This window comes from Corythoichthys intestinalis, chromosome 14 (genome assembly GCF_030265065.1).
Source record: "Corythoichthys intestinalis isolate RoL2023-P3 chromosome 14, ASM3026506v1, whole genome shotgun sequence".
Taxonomy (NCBI): domain Eukaryota; kingdom Metazoa; phylum Chordata; class Actinopteri; order Syngnathiformes; family Syngnathidae; genus Corythoichthys; species Corythoichthys intestinalis.
In genome coordinates, this window is record NC_080408.1 from 18,535,562 (window position 1) to 18,555,054 (window position 19,493).

A 19,493-nucleotide genomic window follows, 5' to 3' on the forward strand; every position below is an offset into this window, starting at 1 on the left:
ACGGAGTGTTCTGTTGGGGCGGTATGGAACCAGAACATCGGTGAGATAAGATGGCCCCAACCCATTAATGGTCTTAAATGTAAGAAGGAGGATTTTAAGTTTAATTCTAAACTCGACTGGAAGCCAGTGAAGGGCCTGGAGCACAGGGGTGATGTGCTCTCTTCTATTAATTCCTGTTAAAAGTGTTGCTGCTGCGTTCTGGACTAGCTGAAGACCTTTTAGAGAACTTTTAGGACAAGCTGCAAGTAGGGAGTTACAGTAATCCAATCTAGATGTAACGAACACGTGAATTAATTTGATTTAGCATATCAATTATTTGGGTTCATATTTGTGAGAAATGTAGTCCTGACCCCCATTCACCCAATCTGTCTGGTCTTATTAATGTCCCATCCCGAGCAAAAAGTGTACATGCAGGTTATGCTCTTAAATCGTCCCTATCAATGTTTAGACCAAACTTACAGCCTTGCCCGCATCCCAACAGCATTAAGTCTGATAAGGTTACCTGAGGTGTAAACCATTTCGGGTCACTTCCTTTTGAAGCTTATTGACAGAAGCTAAGTATGTGCAAAAAAGTAATCACGAGGAAAAGACTTTGAAAAGCTAGAATATAAAACATGTTTTCAATGATTTCACTTTTTTTTTTTTTTTTTTTTTTTTTTTTTTTAATGGGTACATAATTCCACGTATTCATTCATAGTTTTAGTACCCTCAGTAAAATCTACAATGTGAACAGTCCTGAAAATAATGAAAATGCAAGAAGAGAAGGTGTGTCCAAACTTTTGGCTGTTACCATATTTGCTTGTGCGGAATAATTTGTTAAAATTTGTATAGCTAATATTATCTCAAGGGTGAGCAAGATAAGACATCAAATTAGTTGAAAAAGTCCCTTTTTTCCTTTCTTTTCCGAGTCCCTTATATGATGAGAGAGTTTGGCTGTCTGGAGTTTTTCTCTGCAAGACAAAAAAAAAAAAAAAACACTTGAAACCACAATAGGGGTGTGACAAAATATCGAATTGGTGATATATCGTGGTACTTTGTATCCCAAAAGGTTATCGATATGCTCCTGCCAAGAATCGAGATATCGTTTTAAAAAGGTGTTAATGTCTAAAAATAAATAAATAAAAAGAACCAACAAGTTGCTACCAAAATATTCCACCATCATAGTGTCTCAGTTAACTCTAAGGCTGCATTGACGGTGCATGATGCCCAATCCATTTAGACTGGGAACGTTCGTTCATTCGAAACCAGCATTCACAGTCATTCTGTCCGATTGTCAGGGCATTTACAGGTAACTTGCGGTTCATTTTAGGGCATTTACAGGTCATTTCCTGTTGAGTTTGAGTCACTGCCTATTAATTTGGGTGATTCCCAGGTCACTTCCTGTTCTGTAACTCAAACAGGAAGTGACTCATAAAATACCCCCTAAATTAACAGGAAGTAACTGAACATCAACAGGTAAATGACCTTAAATGGCCCAAAATTACCTCAATGCCTGGCATTGGCTGCCACTGACGGCCATAGACATTCAATCCGTTTGAAGTGGGAGGCATGGTAGCGGATTAACAAATGTTCATTCGCTGCCACCCTCCCAGTTCAAATGGACTGGACGTCTACTAGTGATAAACTCACTCTAATTCACAGCAGAAGCTTGTTTTTCCGTTTATTAGTTGTTTTTAGAATATCCTAGAAGGATTTCCTGACCAATGTATCGATAATCGTTGCATCGCGATATCGTCAGATCATCGTTATCGTGAGCTTTGTATCGCAAATCGTATTGTACCGTGAGGTACCAAGAGGTTCCCACTCCTAAACCACAATGTAACCAAGTGTTTGGTAGCACAATTTGAAATGTCCTGAGTTTTCATTCAAGAACGGTGACCGTAAGCGGATTTTAAGGGGGGACCGGGCCCCCCCATGGTGGCCAGGAAGTGTCATTGCATGTAATTGATTTTCCTACATATATAAAAATTGTAAAGCAATAAAACTTCAACAAAAATGAATGAAATGAAACAAAAATATATTTTTTATAACGGGTCAAAATTATTTTTTGAACAGATCATGTGACCGGCACCTTAGACGGTCATTTGCTTTGCATATAATTTTCACGCAAAAAAAAAAAAATTGGGGAAGGGCAATTTTATTTTTCAAATGATTTTTTTCTTTGATTGAAAATACTTTTTTGATTGAAACAATTTTTTGGGGGATTGAATGATTCAGACACAAATGTTCTACCCATAATATGGCCCAAACACAAAAGGGATTGCTTCAATCAAAGAAAACTTTTTCGATGAAAGATTAAGTGTTCAAATGCAAATTTTTCAATCTCAAATATTTTTTCGCATTCAAAAACTTTTTTCCATGATTGAAATTTTTCCTTTTTTGATTGAAGTAATTTTTCTTTTTGATAAATAGTTTTATTTTTTGAATGAATAATAAAGACAAAAATATCCTATAAAATGTGGCCCAAACACAAATCAACATTACTTCAATCAAAAAAGTAGCTTTAGTCAAAAAAAAACTTGACTTCAATCAAAAAAAATTTTTAAATAAATACATAAAATAGCTTTCACATGCATTTTTTTGAGTTTCAAATTTATTTTTGCATTCAAACACTTTTTTTTTTTTGGGATTGGAGCGACATTTTTTTTGGATTGAAAATATATATTTTGATTGAAGCAACTTTTTTTTGATTGAATAATAAAGACACATATCTACCTCTATATGGCTCCGCCCAGGGGATACAATTTTTGACTGGGGTAACTACATTGGCACGACACCGGAGGGCATACCATATTCAATGGATGACGATCTTGGCGAAAAGTATTGCCTAAGCAGCTTAATTTAGAATTACCCTCAAGAATGATGGGAAACAAAAAAAACGCTCATTGTCAACTTATTATTATAAATATTCTCGTAAATTAATTTTATTGCTGACACTGTGTTTTGGGGTCATCATGTTGTGCCCCCCCTGACCCAAAAGTCAAATTCCGCTTATGACCAGTGTTCTTAATAACGACGTTAGAATATAACAGCGTTATTTTTTTTCAGTAGAGAGTAATCTAATTAATTACTTTTCTCATCTTGGCAACGCCATTACCGTTACTGAGGATGCAAAGGCGTGCGTTACTATGCGTTGCTATATAGTTGCTATATTACACTGCCAATGGGTTTTCCCATTGGCAGTGTATCAAATACTTGTTCTCCCCACTGTATATAGAACAAGATGTGATATGATGGACACGGGGGCGTTAGCAACATACACAGTATAGGAACTAGATGCGTTAGTAAACAGCCGCCATCTCAAAGCAGTAGACTTCATAGGAATTAAGTAACTTTTTATCTAAAATGCTCCTAAATCGGCAAAATCTTGACTTGAATCTATCTTTAAATGATGAAACAGTTTTAAAACTTCCACATGTCAAACGTAGACAGAAGGGAACTAATGCAATAATGGGAGCAATTTTACCAACTTTTAACAGTTGATTCAGGGTAAAGGATAAATTAGGGTAAAGAATTGGGCTAGGGCCAATTGTCTCAAAAACCTTACATTTCACATAGTGTGACCTAAGTTTTTTTTTTTTTTTTTTTTTTTTTGAGGAAAAAAAAAACAACATAAAAATTATCACCAGTTACTTTGCCAAGTAACTGATTACTCTTACATTCAGGTAACTGAGTTACTAACGCAATTACTTTTTGGGAGAAGTAAATTCTAACTATATTTAATTACTTTTTTAAAGTAAGATTAACAACACTGCTTATGACAGTGACTATTGTACAAGAAAAGTTGTGGGGTACCCAAACTTGGACTGTCTTCACCTGAGGTTCTGGCTAGGCCTTCGATTCGTGGTATGCCTCACAGGTTGGAGCACGGAGTCCTTTTCACACTAGCGGTAGCAGTGCACAGGTTGCGGTGTGGAAGCCCGTATTTTGGCTGTTTTGCTATATGCGTTCTTGTCTATGCTTGTGTCTTCGTGTGGTCGTGAAATGTCATCAAATCTTGACTGAAAATGGTTCCTTTCCTAAGTTTGCATCAAATCGGGAATGGTTGAGTCCGTACGTTGATCTTAGCGAATATGCTCCCGACTCACGTGTTTTTAGGGACCGGCGTATCCCTTATTCCTATATGACAAAACAAGCCAACAACGGCTGAAGGCAGACAGTGGTGTCGCCCTTAAGTAATCAGTTGTTCCAACTCTCAAGCAAAGTGTTCTGCGTGGTGCCGTTCTTACCAAGTCCGTACTTTTTTTTTTTTTTTTTTTAACGGGGATCAGATGCAAGTGGGGCAATCCACGTTAAGGAGGCAATCAACAGTAGATGTGCCCATGATCAGTTCATCAAATCCCCCGTAATTTTTATTTTATATAACAAACAAAACAAAACAACGAACCCGAAAAGAAAATAACAAACCAAAAAAAAAAAAAAAAAAAAACATGACGAAACCCACACCCCCATCCCCCAAGGCCCCCGGCACAAATCTCCGAAAACATGTATTGTTGTTATTGTTCCCCCTTGAAGGGGAAAAGTACAAAGGCTACATGACAAAAGTGTACAATCTATTATAAGGGTAAGTCCGTACTTTCTGCGCTCTTGACAATAACATATTTCCCAAGAACACGAGCCCATGCTCATGAACTATAGTTTTGAGAAACAGCCATTGTGCCTGCTGCGGGTTCCCCATGGCAGTGTTCATGGCCATTTTGGACAGTGCGGCAACTTGCTAGAAATGGGCAAGTCACCAAATAGTCACTTGGGCCACGTTTACATGGCAATGGTCTGATGCAACAGGATAGTGAACTGCAGGCTTCATGTGTATTTAACAAAATCAACCTGTTTCTGGAAATTTTCTTATTTAAACACAAAAATGTGTTGATCAAACATTAAGTCTTTGAGCGACAGATGGTTAAGCATTTCTTTGAGCAAAGCAAAAGGAGTCTTCCATTTTCTCACTCAGAAAATGGGTTTTGGAGACATTCTACAGACCATTGGCGAATTTGGAATTTTCCAGAAACTCATTGTTTTCGGATTATCTATTCCAAATGTGTTACTTTCTCTTTCTATGTGCAGTTTTCTCTTTATTCAGTCAGATCCAGCTCGTCATTGCAACACAGACTGGATTCTCAAGGTTGCTCCCAACCTTACCTTGGATGAACAGCTAAACCTAACCATTCCCTTGGAGAAGAATGGTTCTTTCAGCAAGTGTCGCATGTTTGTTCCAGTGGAATCTGATATCGAAACTATTAGGGAGTATGGGCTCAATAGGACCACAGCGTGCCAGAATGGTTGGGTCTACTATGACACAATGTATGAAGCCACAATAGTCACTGATGTAAGTTACTATATGAAGTTGTTTGTTGTCCTGTCAAAGGTCATGCTAATTCTGTGAATTTTGCTTTGCAGTTTGATCTTGTTTGTGAGAAGGCTTACATCCCTGCTCTTGTGAAAACAGTCTTTATGACTGGTGTACTTGTTGGCTCTGTCATCTTTGGGCTTCTTGTTGAATCGTAAGTAATAAAATACTTAATACTAGGGTTGTTAGGATCATGTTTTTTTGCTCCCGATCCGATCCCGATCGTATTAGTTTGAGTATCTGCCGATCCCGATATTTCCCGATCCGATTGCTTTTTTTTTTTTTGCTCCCGATTCAATTCCATTCATTCACGATAATTTTTCCCGATCATATACATTTTGGCAATGCATTAAGAAAAAAATGAATAAAACTCGGATGAATATATACATTCAACATACAGTACATAAGTACTGTATTTGTTTATTATGACAATAAATCCTCAAGATGGCATTTACATTATTAACCTTCTTTCTGTGAGAGGGATCCACGGATAGAAAGACTTGTAATTATTAAGGATAAATGTGACTTTGTATATTGTGACTAAATATTGCCATCTAGTGTATTTGTTGAGCTTTCAGTAAATGATACTGCAGCCATTTAACTTCTGCCCAAATGCATGATGGGAAGTGCAACCATGACTGTGCGGAGGGCTACCAATTGATTTATCTTCTCTGCGTTGGGAAAGAATATAGGGTGTTGGGAAAATGATCAACTACTACCTGTTTTCCCCACATTCCCACATTATATTTAATTGCTGAGAGAGGCATTGTAATGCTTTTGCCACCTAAAAACTGGCTCCAAAGGTTGTCAAAATTCTCTCTACTCATTATACGCTGGCTTTCAGCGCTATCTATAGGTAAAACGGCGTCTTTAAAGATTGAATGTGTAATGCGTGAGTAGGTCGTGCAGCGCATGCGTTAATTACTTAACATGATTAATTTAGAAAAATTAATTACCGCCGTTAACGCAATAAATTTGATAGCCCTACTTTGAGCCAAAACTACTCTGGGTGAGTGTAAGACATTTTTTCTGTAACGTTAAATACAATTAGAAAACGATTTAAATCAAAAAAATATATATATTAAAAAAAAGGCATGTCTGATATTTTTTTGCCGATTCCGATACTTTGAAAATGACGTGATCGGATCGGGAAATCTTTACTCAACACTCTTTGGACAAGTGACCATATTTGACATTATTTGGATTTTAAAGAGCTTACGGAAATATCTTTTTGGGTGGAAGTGGTGACAGTAATGCTGAAGATTTGGGCAGTTATCCTTCTGTCCATCCATCTTCCCTCTCCCCAGCAACTATGTCTAGCTCTTCCAAAGTGAGGTGTTCCCAGTCCAGCTGGGATAAGCATTCTCACCAGCTTCTGCTGATTCAACCTCTTCCTAGAGGGACAATTCTAGGAATACCTAACCCAGGGCTCTACCACCCAAAATGTTGAAAGAGGCTTATTCGGCCAAAATAACAAAAAAAAAAACAAATGTGTCTGGAGCTGCAAAAAAAGCATTATAATGAAGGCAACACATGTTGTATGTATCTATATTAGTCTACTATCAAAATGACTAAGTTGGCTATGAATAAATAATGAGCCTTCATGATTATATGTTTATTTTCCTTGCGGCGCATTAATAACGCATGCCGTGACTACTTGATGTTGTCCGATACTGCCTCAAGTTTACCTTCATTACAATATTAATAAATTATGTTTAATTGCTTTGATAACATTTAAAGAGTATGAAAACACCTGGGGAAATGCTAATATTCCATCATTTATCCATAAACGCATGCCTTTTGGATTCATATCATGGCACTGTGTGTAATTACACACATTGCAACACCAAGAAAATGATAGAAATTTGGATCGATTGTCAAGCTAAAACGACCGGCGCCCGAGATCCCGGAAATCTAGCATATTGTGTGCGTGACGTCACAACTAGGAAACACCCGGCTAAGTGCTTAGTACTGAATGGCGGCGATGATGGCGGACAATTTTGTTTCTATTTGCAGCGACGAATCCGACGTAACGAACGTTCTTCTAATGGTGATGAGGAGAGTTATGAACTTTTCTTTGGTGTTTTGGGTTATCAATTTGAGCCCAAACTAAAGCCAAGGCAGCCTAATGTAACGATCATTGAGGGGAGCAATCACACTGATGAAACACCGGCAACAGATCGTGTGGGAAACACCGAATGGTTTTGCATTTCTTTTGATACACCGTGACTGCAAAATAAAGTAATGTATAGAGTAATTATCATTTATTGTGCTATCATAGGTTTCCGCTCTGCCAACAGGCACAAATATGATTGGGATTAGAGGATTTGTTGTATATATTTTACGAGCGATAATTTATACGTGTGTCCAGTCCTATATCCAATGCGTGATATGTTTTTTTAATTATAAAAGAGTACTCACTCTGGCCATTTCGAGCTTGGCTGCTCCCCTCCTTTGCATAGCCTGGGCTGGTGGGGTGGTCTCATTAGTGCCAGTCATCGTCCTCTTTCTTGATATCTCAGGACATTTAGGTGGCTGCCCGTGTATGGTGGGCACCCCATATGCTTTCAGCAACAATTTCTTAGCAAAACCTGATTTCATTTGTCCATAGTTCGAATAGCTTTCAGGTGTAAAATGCGCACCACACAAAACCGTGCCGGAGGCTGGGTCTGCAAAATTAGCCCTCCTTGCACGGACGAACTTTACTTATTGTCTGCGTAGTCCGGCTGTTTTTCTCGCGTTCGGGAACTCATGGGTACTACATTGCGACAAATGGCTATTTGTACACCACATAGCATGAAAGGTTTGAACTATTTGAGCGTTTTTTTGATAAAACACGAACGCAACTCTGTCGTCGATAAAAAAACGATGGCACCTGCCTTGACTTTTTGTTTTCTGGCTGTGACGTCAAAGCCCCATTCGGCTGTTTCCGGACTACTTTCGGAAATGTTCGTAAATTTAGATCTATTTTCGATAATTGCTCATGAATGTGATTTATTTTTTTGCTAACTTTATTAATATTTGTTATCTTGCCACATAACTGTTCTATTGATATCTAACAGCCCCTTAGTATTATAATTCTCTTTAAGAAATGAAATAAAGAAATCGGAATTTTGATGTAATTTGTATTTTGAAGATTCAAAAAAAAAAAACAACAACAACAAAATAGAATGTGCATAACGTGCTCCTTATCTGGGCAACAAACAGAGTGTAACAAAACGCAGCCTGCATTTATAAAAAAATAAAACGATACCCTTTTGAAAAGGTAAAGAATATAATCGGAGTTCAGGTACCTGCATAAAAGCCATGGGTGTTCAATATCGATCACATCTCATGACTCATCACAGAGTATGCTGGTGCTGAATTAATGTCCTTGATTTGCTGATTGGTGAGGTTGCCTGCCATTTTTATGGCCCTTTCCTTCACTATCTTAGTGCGAGAGGCATGTTTTCTGTATTATCTCGGTTTTGTTTTTGAAGTCTGCAAATAGGTGTTCTGATATGTTGATGAATAGCTCCTTCATTTACCAGTCACCATCTGTGAACGGTTTTCCACACTTTATTCATCCCGGGTTGCAACAATATTTGAAGCAGTAGTGACGTTTGGAGATGCAATCCACTTTTTAAATCTATTTTTGCATTCCTATAATTTCTCCAGAAGTAATGTAGTCGCACTTACTGGGTACTCGGCTGGAAAAGTAGTATGCCTTCCCTGCAAATGTCTTTCCACATTACTCCTTTTGTTTTTAGACAACTTCTCGCTACAGAACAAACATTCAGAAAATCCTTCCGCATTGGCAATGAATGCAATTGATTCAGCCCAAGAAACCATGAATCCTCTATTCTCCTCAGTTATTTTTTCTCTTTTCCTCTTTGGAATCCATGTCCCATCATAGTGCCGCCGGTGTTGTTTGTTTACAACAGCCGGCCTGCTGATAGAAACGTGCGCAACAGGCTATGGCGCAAATCTTCGTTGACAGAAATGTCGAAATGTAATATTTATTCTACACATTTCTACAGCATTGGAAAACATTAAGATGGTTTGTGTAATGTTTGTCGTCCTACAGAAACCATGTTCAAACAAAAAAATTTATTGCCCTCCCCAATCTTTTTTCCATTTTCAAACATTTTTTAAATGCTCCAGGGACCCACTAGGGCAATGCTAAAGAGCCGCATGCGTCTCTCAAAACACGGGTTGCCGAACCCCGACCTAACCTTAGAGGCGTCCAGGGATCATCCTTTCTGTAGCTTCCACTTCTGCTTCTTCCCTTAGAGTCTACTTATTATTGGCTGTGAAGGGTATTTTTAAGGTCTGAAATGTAGCTTAACTTGCATATGATTGGTTTGTGCATTGCACTACCCCACCACCACAAAACCAATACTGTGAAGCCTACAATTCCTGTACCACCCTAATCAGAAGCTATCAGGTTTTGAGTCTTTAAAAAAAGTTTCCTTTTCAGCTGCTTGGCAAATCTGAGTGCCTTAATAGATTGAAAGAGTTACAATGTGCCACATGAGGCTTTGTCATACTCCCATTCTCGTTGTTCGTGTGGTGTTGTTTATTCAGAAAATGCAGCTGGACAGAAAAAGGTTTAGGGGGGCCGAGAGAAAGAAAGAACAGAGGAAACAGTAATACAAAAACATTAAATACTAAGGGTGCAACGATACATGTATTTGTATTGAACCGTTTAGGTACGTGGTGCTCGGTTCGGAACGGAGGCGTAACGAACATTTTCTGACGTAATGTAACCCTTACTTTTCGAGGCTATGAGTCGATCAGGTTACAATTTCTTTGTGTAGATTATATTTACTCCGTCTTCTCTACTATAATGAGGACCAACACGGTAGGACAGTATAACCCAGAAACGTCAACGGCGCGACAAAGTGGCCGCCACGAGAACACAGTGAAACACGGGCGTTAAAGTCAATCGGCCAATGCACACCAGTCGCAGTGCGGCCGCGTGTTAGGCGCGTCCTAGAAGCGGCTCAACACGACACACGCAAAAAGAACGGCAGAGTTTATTATTTGACGCGGGACGCGACCCTCCTGTGTCAATACTACTACCAGTAGCTAGGATCAGGCAGACCGTAAGTCACTCGTGTAAAAATACGGTGGATCCAGTCGATTTTCAAACTAATATGCAATCGTAACCCACTTTTTGAGTCCATCAGATCTCTTGAGTGGTAGATCGGGGCACAGTTGACTTGTCTTTGTTGATTTACTGCTGTCTTCTCTGCTATAATAATAACCAACACGGCCCGTGTTCAATACAAAACCCTCCTACCACAACAAAACAAGTAAAAACTAATATTCACATAGGAACTAAAGTTATACAACGTAAAATATACAATAGAAATGAATACTACATCACATTTGTAAAATATAAACACAAAATAAAACAAATAATAGCCCATTTAAATTAAATAAATTGAAAACACCTGTAATTAAATAATAAGAATAATACACAGATCCTGCTTACACAATTCAATTTATTAATTTCTGTGTGGAGCTTTAACTTGAGAAAATCCACCAATAAAGCTTTTGAAAACCGTTCATAAGAAAAAAAAAAAAAAAGAAAAAATCATTGAGGCCTTTCATTTGTAAAAATACACGTTAAAATCTTTATCATTGGGATTGCTTTTCTCTTTAGCACAGGACTTCTTTTTTCTTCTTTCTTTCAGAAAGAAAGCTGACCAATACGAGGGGTCTGAAAGGCAAATTGTTGTTGGATTATCTTTAAATACCCGCTACTTTTTGAGCAGAATTCTAGCTTTGTATAGGCTAATGTTCCTATTGTTGAAAGCACAAAGGTGTGTGATAAACAACTAGCACATTTGTATTTTGCATTTTGTTTTCTTACTGTACCGAAAATGAACCGAACCGTGACCTCAAAACCGAGGTACGTACCGAACCGAGATTTTTGTGTACCGTTACACCCCTATTAAATACATACTGTATGCTACCTAATGTAAGTAGCATTGTTATCTCTATATGACTACTCTTATTGAGGGGACACCATGTAGGGAGAGGATACCTACTAACCGTAGGACAAGTTGTGCAAGTGCAAGTAATGGTAGTAGTACCTACTTTAACGTGTGATGTCAGTAATACAAAGAATAAAACAGCTGCGTGGGAGGCGTCGGACAGGGGGGCACTTACCCAGCTACCAACGGCCATAGCTGATGGAGCACCATCTGCGCTCCAGGACCCAGTACGGTTCCCCAGCCCATCTGAGTCACCCCAAACCAGTCCTCAGAAAAAAGATGAGGGCGTGCAGGACCACCCACCACCACGCACCAACCCACACACCCACAGCCATCCCAACCCCCTTTCAAATGAGAGTGTGGCGGTTCTCCTGTGGCCTCGAGACCCAGTCTCGATAGCTTTCTTTTTTTGGCTGTAGGTCTGTGTCGGTTTGAGACAGCTTCTTGGTCCAGACCCGGATGGTTGTCTGCCAAAATAGTGACTTCTCCAAATAAATGAAAAGACGGGGGCAAAATCTACTCAACAAATATTGTCATACATATACAGTAGGGGTGTAACGGTAGACAAAAACTTGGTTCGGTGCGTACCTCGGTTTTGAGGTCACGGTTCGGTTCATTTTCGGTACAGTAAGAAAACAAAATGCAAAATATAAATGTGCTAGTTGTTTATCACACACCTTTGTGCTTTCAACAATAGGAACACTATACAAAGCTAGAATTCTGCTCAAAAAGTAGCGGGTATTTAAAGATAATCCAACAACAATTTGGCTTTCAGACCTCGTGTATTGGTCAGCTTTCTTTCTCAAAGAAAGAAGAAAAAAGAAGTCCTCTGCTACAAAGAAAAGCAATCCCAATGACAAAGATTTTAACATGTACTTTACAAATGAAATGCCTCAATGATTTTTTCTTTTTTTTCTTATGAACGGTTTTCAAAAGCTTTATTGGTGGATTTTCTCAAGTTAAAGCGCCACACAGAAATGAATACATTTAATTGTGTAAGCAGGATCTGTGTATTATTCTTATTATTTAATTACAGGTGTTTTAGCTCATTTCAATTTATTTTAATTAAATGGGCTATTATTTATTATGTGTTTATATGTTACAAATGTGATGTAGTATTCATTTCTATTGTATATTTTATGTTGTATAACTTTAGTCCCTATGTGGATATTAGTTCCTACTTGTTTTGTTGTGGTAGGACGGTTTTGTATTGAACACGGGGCCGTGTCGGTTATTATTATAGCAGAGAAGACAGCAGTAAATCAACAAAGACAAGTCAACTGTGCCCCGATCTACCACTCAAGAGATCTGATGGACTCAAAAAGTTGGTTACGATTGCATATTAGTTTGAAAATCGACCGGATCCACCGTATTTTTACATGAGTGACTTCCGGTCTGCCTGATCCTAGCTACCATTAGTAGTATTGACGCAGGAGGGTCGCGTCTCGCGTCAATTAATAAACTCTGCCGTTCTTTTCGCGTGCGTCGTGTTGAGCCGCTTCTGGGACGCGTCTAACACGCGGCCGCACTGCGACTGGTGTCCATTGGCTGATTGACTTTAACGGCTGCGTTTCACTGCGTTTTCGCGGTGGCCACGTTGTCGCGCCATTGTCGCTTCTGGGTTTTACTGTCCAACCGTGTTGGTCCTCATTATAGCAGAGGAGACGGAGTAAATATAATCTACACAAAGAAACTGTAACCCGATCGACTCAAAGCCTCGAAAATTAAGGGTTACATTACGTCAGAAACTCGTTTGGTACGCCTCCGTTCCGAACCGAGCACCACGTACCGAAATGGTTCAATACAAATACATGTACCGTTACACCCTTAATATACAGTAACAATAACTCAATGACAACTTAACCTATCTGTCACTTTTAGATTTGGTCGTCAAAGAACCACACAGATTCCAATTTTGGTCCTGCTGATAGGCAATCTTGTTACTGGTGCATCTCCAAATATCTATGTCTACATTGTGACGCAGTTCCTGGTTGCAGTTGCCCGTGCGGGTTATAGGATAAACTCTACTATATTAGGTATGACTTCTAAAAGGTAGGTGAGTTGTTCTAACCTTTGAACCTCATCTGTAATATAAAATGTATTATATTAACCGTCTAGCATTTTTTGGGTGTTAATAACAAAAATATATTCGCAGCTACAGAGTGGATAGGGGCCACCAAAAGATCATTTGCCACATGTTTAGGCCAAATGTTGGGTGCTTTGGGGCTATGTGCCATGGCTGGACTGGTCTATGCAATTCGTAATTGGAGAACAACACAGTATGTTATTGCAGCAATGTATTCTGTTGTTGCCCTCTACATGTGGTATGTGACACGAAGAAAAACACGGTTTCTATTTATAAATCATCGTTTGGCAGCCAAGTTAATCCAATATTTGGAATTATGAAAGGTGGATACCTGAATCGGCAAGGTGGTTGTTGAGTCAAGGAAGATTCGAGGAAGCAAAGAAGTTGGTCAAAAAAGTCGCAGTCATAAATAAACACAAAATCCCAGAAAAATTACTGGACTGTATGGTGAGTTTTGATTTAAGATATATATTTTTAATTAAGGCCAATGTTTATGGTATATTTATGTGTTCACTCACTCACCCAGATAAAGGAACATGAGACTAAGGACATTGAAAGTGGAGCAATGAAAATACTTTTTTCATCACCTAAATTGCTGAAACTTTTTTTCATGATATCCTTTGTATGGTAAGAAAAGAACATTCTATATTTTTTCATTATATTTCCTTTCATTTAGTTTTTGCTTAATTCCCCCCCAAAATAGGTCTGCAGTAGCTGTAGCCTATTTTTGTCTTATTCTCAACGTGGCTCGGTTCGGTTTAAGCATCTTCCTGGTTCAATTCCTGTTTGGTGTATCGGAAATTCCAGGACACCTCATCTGCATCTATTTTTTGGAATTATTGGGGAGAAAAATTTCCCTGATTTTATCTGCTCTGACAGGTGGATTTTTTTGCCTCTTAATTCTGGCTTTATCACAAGGTAACTTGATCATCTAAAGTAAATATTTTATCATGGATATTTTATACACACATAGATGTTTGGACTGGTAAAAGCATGTACTCTCTTTCCAGACAATGCTGTTGGTTTGACTGCTCTTGCTACTACAGGGAAGTTTTTCTTAAACTGGGCTGTTTCAGTATGTATGATATACTCTATGGAGCTGTTTCCCACTTCGGTCAGGTAAGCAGACGTTTCGTGCATTCTGTATATCCTGATTAGGATTACAGGGAAGTTAAAGTCTCAGCTGATTTTGATGCCATATGCATAATTTTACAGTAGTATTAGTTGGGGCTTTTCAGTAACATTGCCCTGTCATTGTTACCTTAACCCACAGTACTTCTCAAATAGTGAGGCGCGCCCCCCTAGGAGGGCGCAGAGCAATGCCAGGGGTGGCGCATGTGAGCTCGGGGAACATGCTTTTTTTATTTTTTCCCTACTAGAATAAAGTGTACTTGCACATCCACTCAGCTGGTGGCAGTGGCGCTCTCATTTTCAAAGTGCGCGCAGTATTTTTGAAGTAAGCAAGAGCACACAGAAGAGAGATATAAAGAGCTGTTTTCCGGCGGGACTCACGCAACGACCCCGTCTTCTCCGGTTCTCACGTGTCCGCCCGAGAAGTGCCATTTTCGGCTTGGGATCGTGACGACAACCGCCCTTACCTACGGTTCTCCCTCGGCCGCCGAGAATGTGCTTTTTTCGGGCCGTTTGCCTTTTGGCTTTGACATTTAATACAGTGGTAGATTAGGAAAGACCACTGTTTATTGTGTCTAAAAATGATTATAGCCATAGCCAAATCAATTAATATTCCACTTAAAGACATTAGACTCCAATCTCATTGATAAGCCGCTTGGTTGTTTTTCAGCGAAAACGTGCCGAATATTGCCAACATTCGTTCCGCTTTGTCAGTATTATATCAGTAAACCAGTGCGCTCTGTTAGCATGCTCAGTGCAAAATAACCCACGCCATTGCAAACTGGAGGTGACACTGTGAGCAGCGAAAATAAAAACTGTCCATTCAGTTTTGGTTTTTTGGTAAAAATTTTTGGCATATTGTCCTCATGAGTTAATGTTTCTAATCAATTTGAATTTGTTATTATTTACTGACTTTATTTTTCAGTATCAAATGTTCAAAAATGTACCTTGAGTGTATTTTTACAGTTTGGATGTCAGCACCATGGGCCTTGTGTAATTATTGACATCAACAATGGCGAGCTACTGAATTATGTGTTTTCTAGGGCTGTCAAAATTATCGCGTTAACAGGCAGTAATTAATTTTTTAAATCAATCACGTTAAATTATTTGACGCATTTAACGCACATGCCCTCTCAAACAGATTAAAATGACAACACAGTGTCGTGTGCACTTGTTACCTGTGTTTTTTGGTGTTTTGTCGCCCTCTGCTGGCGCTTGGGTGCGACTGATTTTATGGGTTTCAGCACCATGAGCATTGGGTAATTATTGACATCAACAATGGCGAGCTACTAGTTTATTTTTTGATTGCGAATTTTACAATTTTTTAAAAAACGAAAACATTAAGAGGGGTTTTAATATAACATTTCTATAACTTGTTCTTAAAAGATAAATGTTAGTACAAGTCTTTCTATCCATGGATCGCTTTAACAGAATGTTAATAATGTTAATGCCAGCTTGTTGATTTATTGTTATAATAAGCAAATACAGTACTTATGTACAGTATGTTAAATGTATATACCCGTCTTGTGTCTTATCTTTCCATTCCAACAATAATTTACAGAAAAATATGGCATATTTTATAGATGGTTTGAATTATGATCAATTTATTTTTAAGCTGTGATTAACTCGATTAAAAATTTTAATCGTTTGACAGCCCTAGTGTTTTCATTGTCTGTAAGCGATAATAATCTAAATCACAAGAAATAACGGTTCGAAGTATTATTTTGTGTGTTGGCCTAATGATTTATATGAGTTCCAGTTCCTAAAATGACGGACAAACTTTTTGATCATGATCAAATTTTATGAGATTCACCTGTAAATGAAGTTGAGTTATAAAGTGACAGGCTTAAGCATTCTTGAGTGTTCTATTTTATTTATTTATTTATTTTTTTAAATCACAGAATCCAATCATTTTGACAGTGTTGTGTCAACTTGATTCTTCATTCATTTTGACTTCATGTTCAATGAAACTCTCTTCCCAGGCAAACAGCTGTTGGCTTGGCATGCATAGTGACACGAATAGCTGCACTCTTTTCACCACCAATAAACATGTTGGCTTCCTACGGCTGGTCCATACCCTTCATCATCTTTGGCACCCCGCCAGTGCTAAGTGGCGCTTTGGGGTTTTTATTTCCTGAAACAAGGAATAGAGAATTGCCTGATTCTCTCATTGATGCCGAAGTCAATGGGTAAGCCATATGATGATGTGACAACACGAATTGGATGTTTTTCTCTTTGGACTGACCTCAGCTTAAAATGATTTTGATGTACAGTGGGGCAAATAAGTATTTAGTCAACCACTAATTGTGCAAGTTCTCCCACTTGAAAATATTAGAGAGGCCTGTAATTGTCAACATGGGTAAACCTCAACCATGAGAGACAGAATGTGGAAAAAAACAACAACCAGAAAATCACATTGTTTGATATTTAAAGCATTTATTTACAAATCATGGTGGAAAATAAGTATTTGGTCAATACCAAAAGTTCATCTCAATACTTTGTTATGTACCCTTTGTTGGCAATAACGGCGGCCAAACGTTTTCTGTAACTCTTCACAAGCTTTACACACACTGTTGCTGGTATTTTGGCCCATTCCTTCATGCAGATCTCCTCTAGAGCAATGATGTTTTGGGGTTGTCGTTGGGCAACATGGACTTTCAACTCCCTTCACAGATTTTCTATGGGGTTGGGATCTGGAGACTGGCGAGGCTACCCCAGGAAGTAGCCACTCCTTTTATGCCCTGGCCGTTTGTTTGGGATCATTGTCATGCTGAAAGACCCAGCCACGTCTCATCTTCAATGCCCTTGCTGCTGGAAGGAGATTTTCACTCAAAATCTCTCGATACATGGCCCCATTCATTCTTTCCTTTACACAGATCAGTCGTCCTGGTCCATTTGCAGAAAAACAGCCCCAAAGCATGATGTTTCCACCCCCATGCTTCACAGTGGGTATGGTGCAATTCAGCATTCTTTTTCCTCCAAACATGAGAACCTGTGTTTCTACCAAAAAGCTCTATTTTGGTTTCATCTGACCATAACACATTCTCCCAGTCCTCTTCTGGATCATCCAAATGCTCTCTAGCAAACCGCAGACGGGCCTGGACGTGTACTTTCTTCAGCAGCGGGACACGTCTGGCAGTGCAGGATTTGAGTCCCTGGCGGTGCATTGTGTTACTGATAGTAGCCTTTGTTACTGTGGTCCCAGCTCTCTGTAGGTCATTCACTAGGTCCCCCCGTGTGGTTGTGGGATTTTTACTCACCGTTCTTGTTATCATTTTAACACCACGGGGTGAGATCTTGCATGGAGCTCCAGTTCGAGGGAGATTATCAGTGGTCTTGTATGTCTTCCATTTTCTAATAATTGCTCCCACAGTTGATTTCTTTACACCAAGCGTTTTACCTGTTGCAGATTCAGTCTTCCCAGCCTGGTGCAGGTCTACAATTTTGTCTCTGGTGTCCTTCGAAAGCTCTTTGGTTTTGGCCATAGTGGAGTTTGGAATGTGACTGACTGAGATTGTGGACAGGTGTCTTTTATACCGATAATGAGTTAAAATAGGTGCCATTAATACAGGTAACGAATGGAGCCTCGTTGGACCTCGTTACAAGAAGTTAGACCTCTTTGACAGCCAGAAATCTTGCTTGTTTGTAGGTGACCAAATACTTAATTTTCACTCTAATTTGGAAATAAATTCTTTAAAAATCAAACAATGTGATTTTCTGTTTTTTTCCACATTCTGTCTCTCATGGTTGAGGTTTACCCATGTGGACAATTACAGGCCTCTCTAATCTTTTCAAGTAGGAGAACTTGCACAATTGGTGGTTGACTAAATACTTATTTGCCCCACTGTACATGCAAGTCATGCATATTTGTGCTGCTGTATTAAAAGAAATATTATGAAACTCACGTGTTGCTTGTGTAATATTCTTGTCTTTACAGAAATCAGATCTCCACGCAAACAGAAACTGAATCCAGACTTGCCGAAAACTGCCGAAAATCAGCCAAACAGTAGTGCACAAGTTGCAAGATGTAAAATAAATAAAGTATGCTGGATGGTTGTGTATTGTCCTTCACTCACTAATTATATACCGTAATTTTCTGACTTTAAGCTGTTACTTTTACCCTCAGTTTGAATCCTGCGGATGATAGTCCAGTGCGGCTTATTTGTTGTTTTATTGGGTTAATAGGTTACACTTTTATTTGACATTAGCATCATAAGACTGCCATAAGACCGTCATAATTATGACATGACACTATCATGGGCATTAACTCATTTGCTCCCAAAAACGTACAAATATGTTCTATTTTTAATTGTTTCAGTGTCCCAAAAACGTATTTATACATCTTTTAAGTTTTTGTTCACAAGAGACATCTCTAGGTTCAAATGCAAGTTCGCTCCGAAGCACCACGCTCAAAATCCATTTTAAAGCAATAAAACTGGCCACTGGAGGGCAGTAGCGCATTTGGTAAGAACTCATATCGAACCATGAAAGGAAATGAATGAAGAAAAATAGTCAGGAAACGGAAGTTGGAAGAAGTAAGAAGCGTGAGAAAAATGTGGAGAACGATGTAAAGACAAGGCACACGCCCCACACAAGTTCCCTAGGTGAATTCTGTTATGAGGTAGTGGTCACTACAAAAGAAAGATTAAAAAAAATCTATCTTGATGAGAAAGACAGGCGGTGATTAGGGAAAAATTTACCCCGTCTGCTGATACAGCCGCGGCCACAACATCGTCATCTCTCAGTTCAATAGTTTAGTTATGTGTAAATAAATTGTTACTTTGCTATCAAAAGCTCAATTTGTCTTGTTGTTTATGTTATTTTGTAGAAGGAAAACATTATTCAGATGTTTGGGATGTCACAAAAGCAAAAAATAGATTATAATTGAAATTTATGCTTTTACAAAAAGCTCAATTTCTCAGTTTTTTCATCAGAAATTGGAAAA

At 38.7% G+C, this 19,493-nt stretch overlaps 1 protein-coding gene across 1 annotated transcript; it reads left to right on the top strand.

Annotated features, from left to right (window-relative positions):
* The first annotated feature begins 4,954 nt into the window (after nt 1-4,954).
* On the top strand, nt 4,955-18,558 carry LOC130929914 (solute carrier family 22 member 13-like). The gene is made up of 10 exons (XM_057857537.1): nt 4,955-5,326; nt 5,398-5,501; nt 13,213-13,367; nt 13,487-13,655; nt 13,741-13,864; nt 13,944-14,044; nt 14,121-14,335; nt 14,428-14,536; nt 16,531-16,737; nt 18,486-18,558. The coding sequence occupies exons 1-10, from the start codon at nt 4,955-4,957 to the stop codon at nt 18,556-18,558; spliced, it is 1,629 nt and encodes a 542-aa protein (XP_057713520.1).
* Nucleotides 18,559-19,493: the final 935 nt, after the last annotated feature.

Coding starts and splice junctions, on each gene's coding strand:
- LOC130929914 (XM_057857537.1), top strand. CDS start 4,955: ATGGGTTTTGGAGACATTCTACAGACCATTGGCGAATTTGGAATTTTC. Junction 13,368..13,486: donor GATAAACTCTACTATATTAG/GTATGACTTCTA, acceptor ATATATTCGCAG/CTACAGAGTGGATAGGGGCC. Junction 16,738..18,485: donor ATTGATGCCGAAGTCAATGG/GTAAGCCATATG, acceptor TTGTCTTTACAG/AAATCAGATCTCCACGCAAA.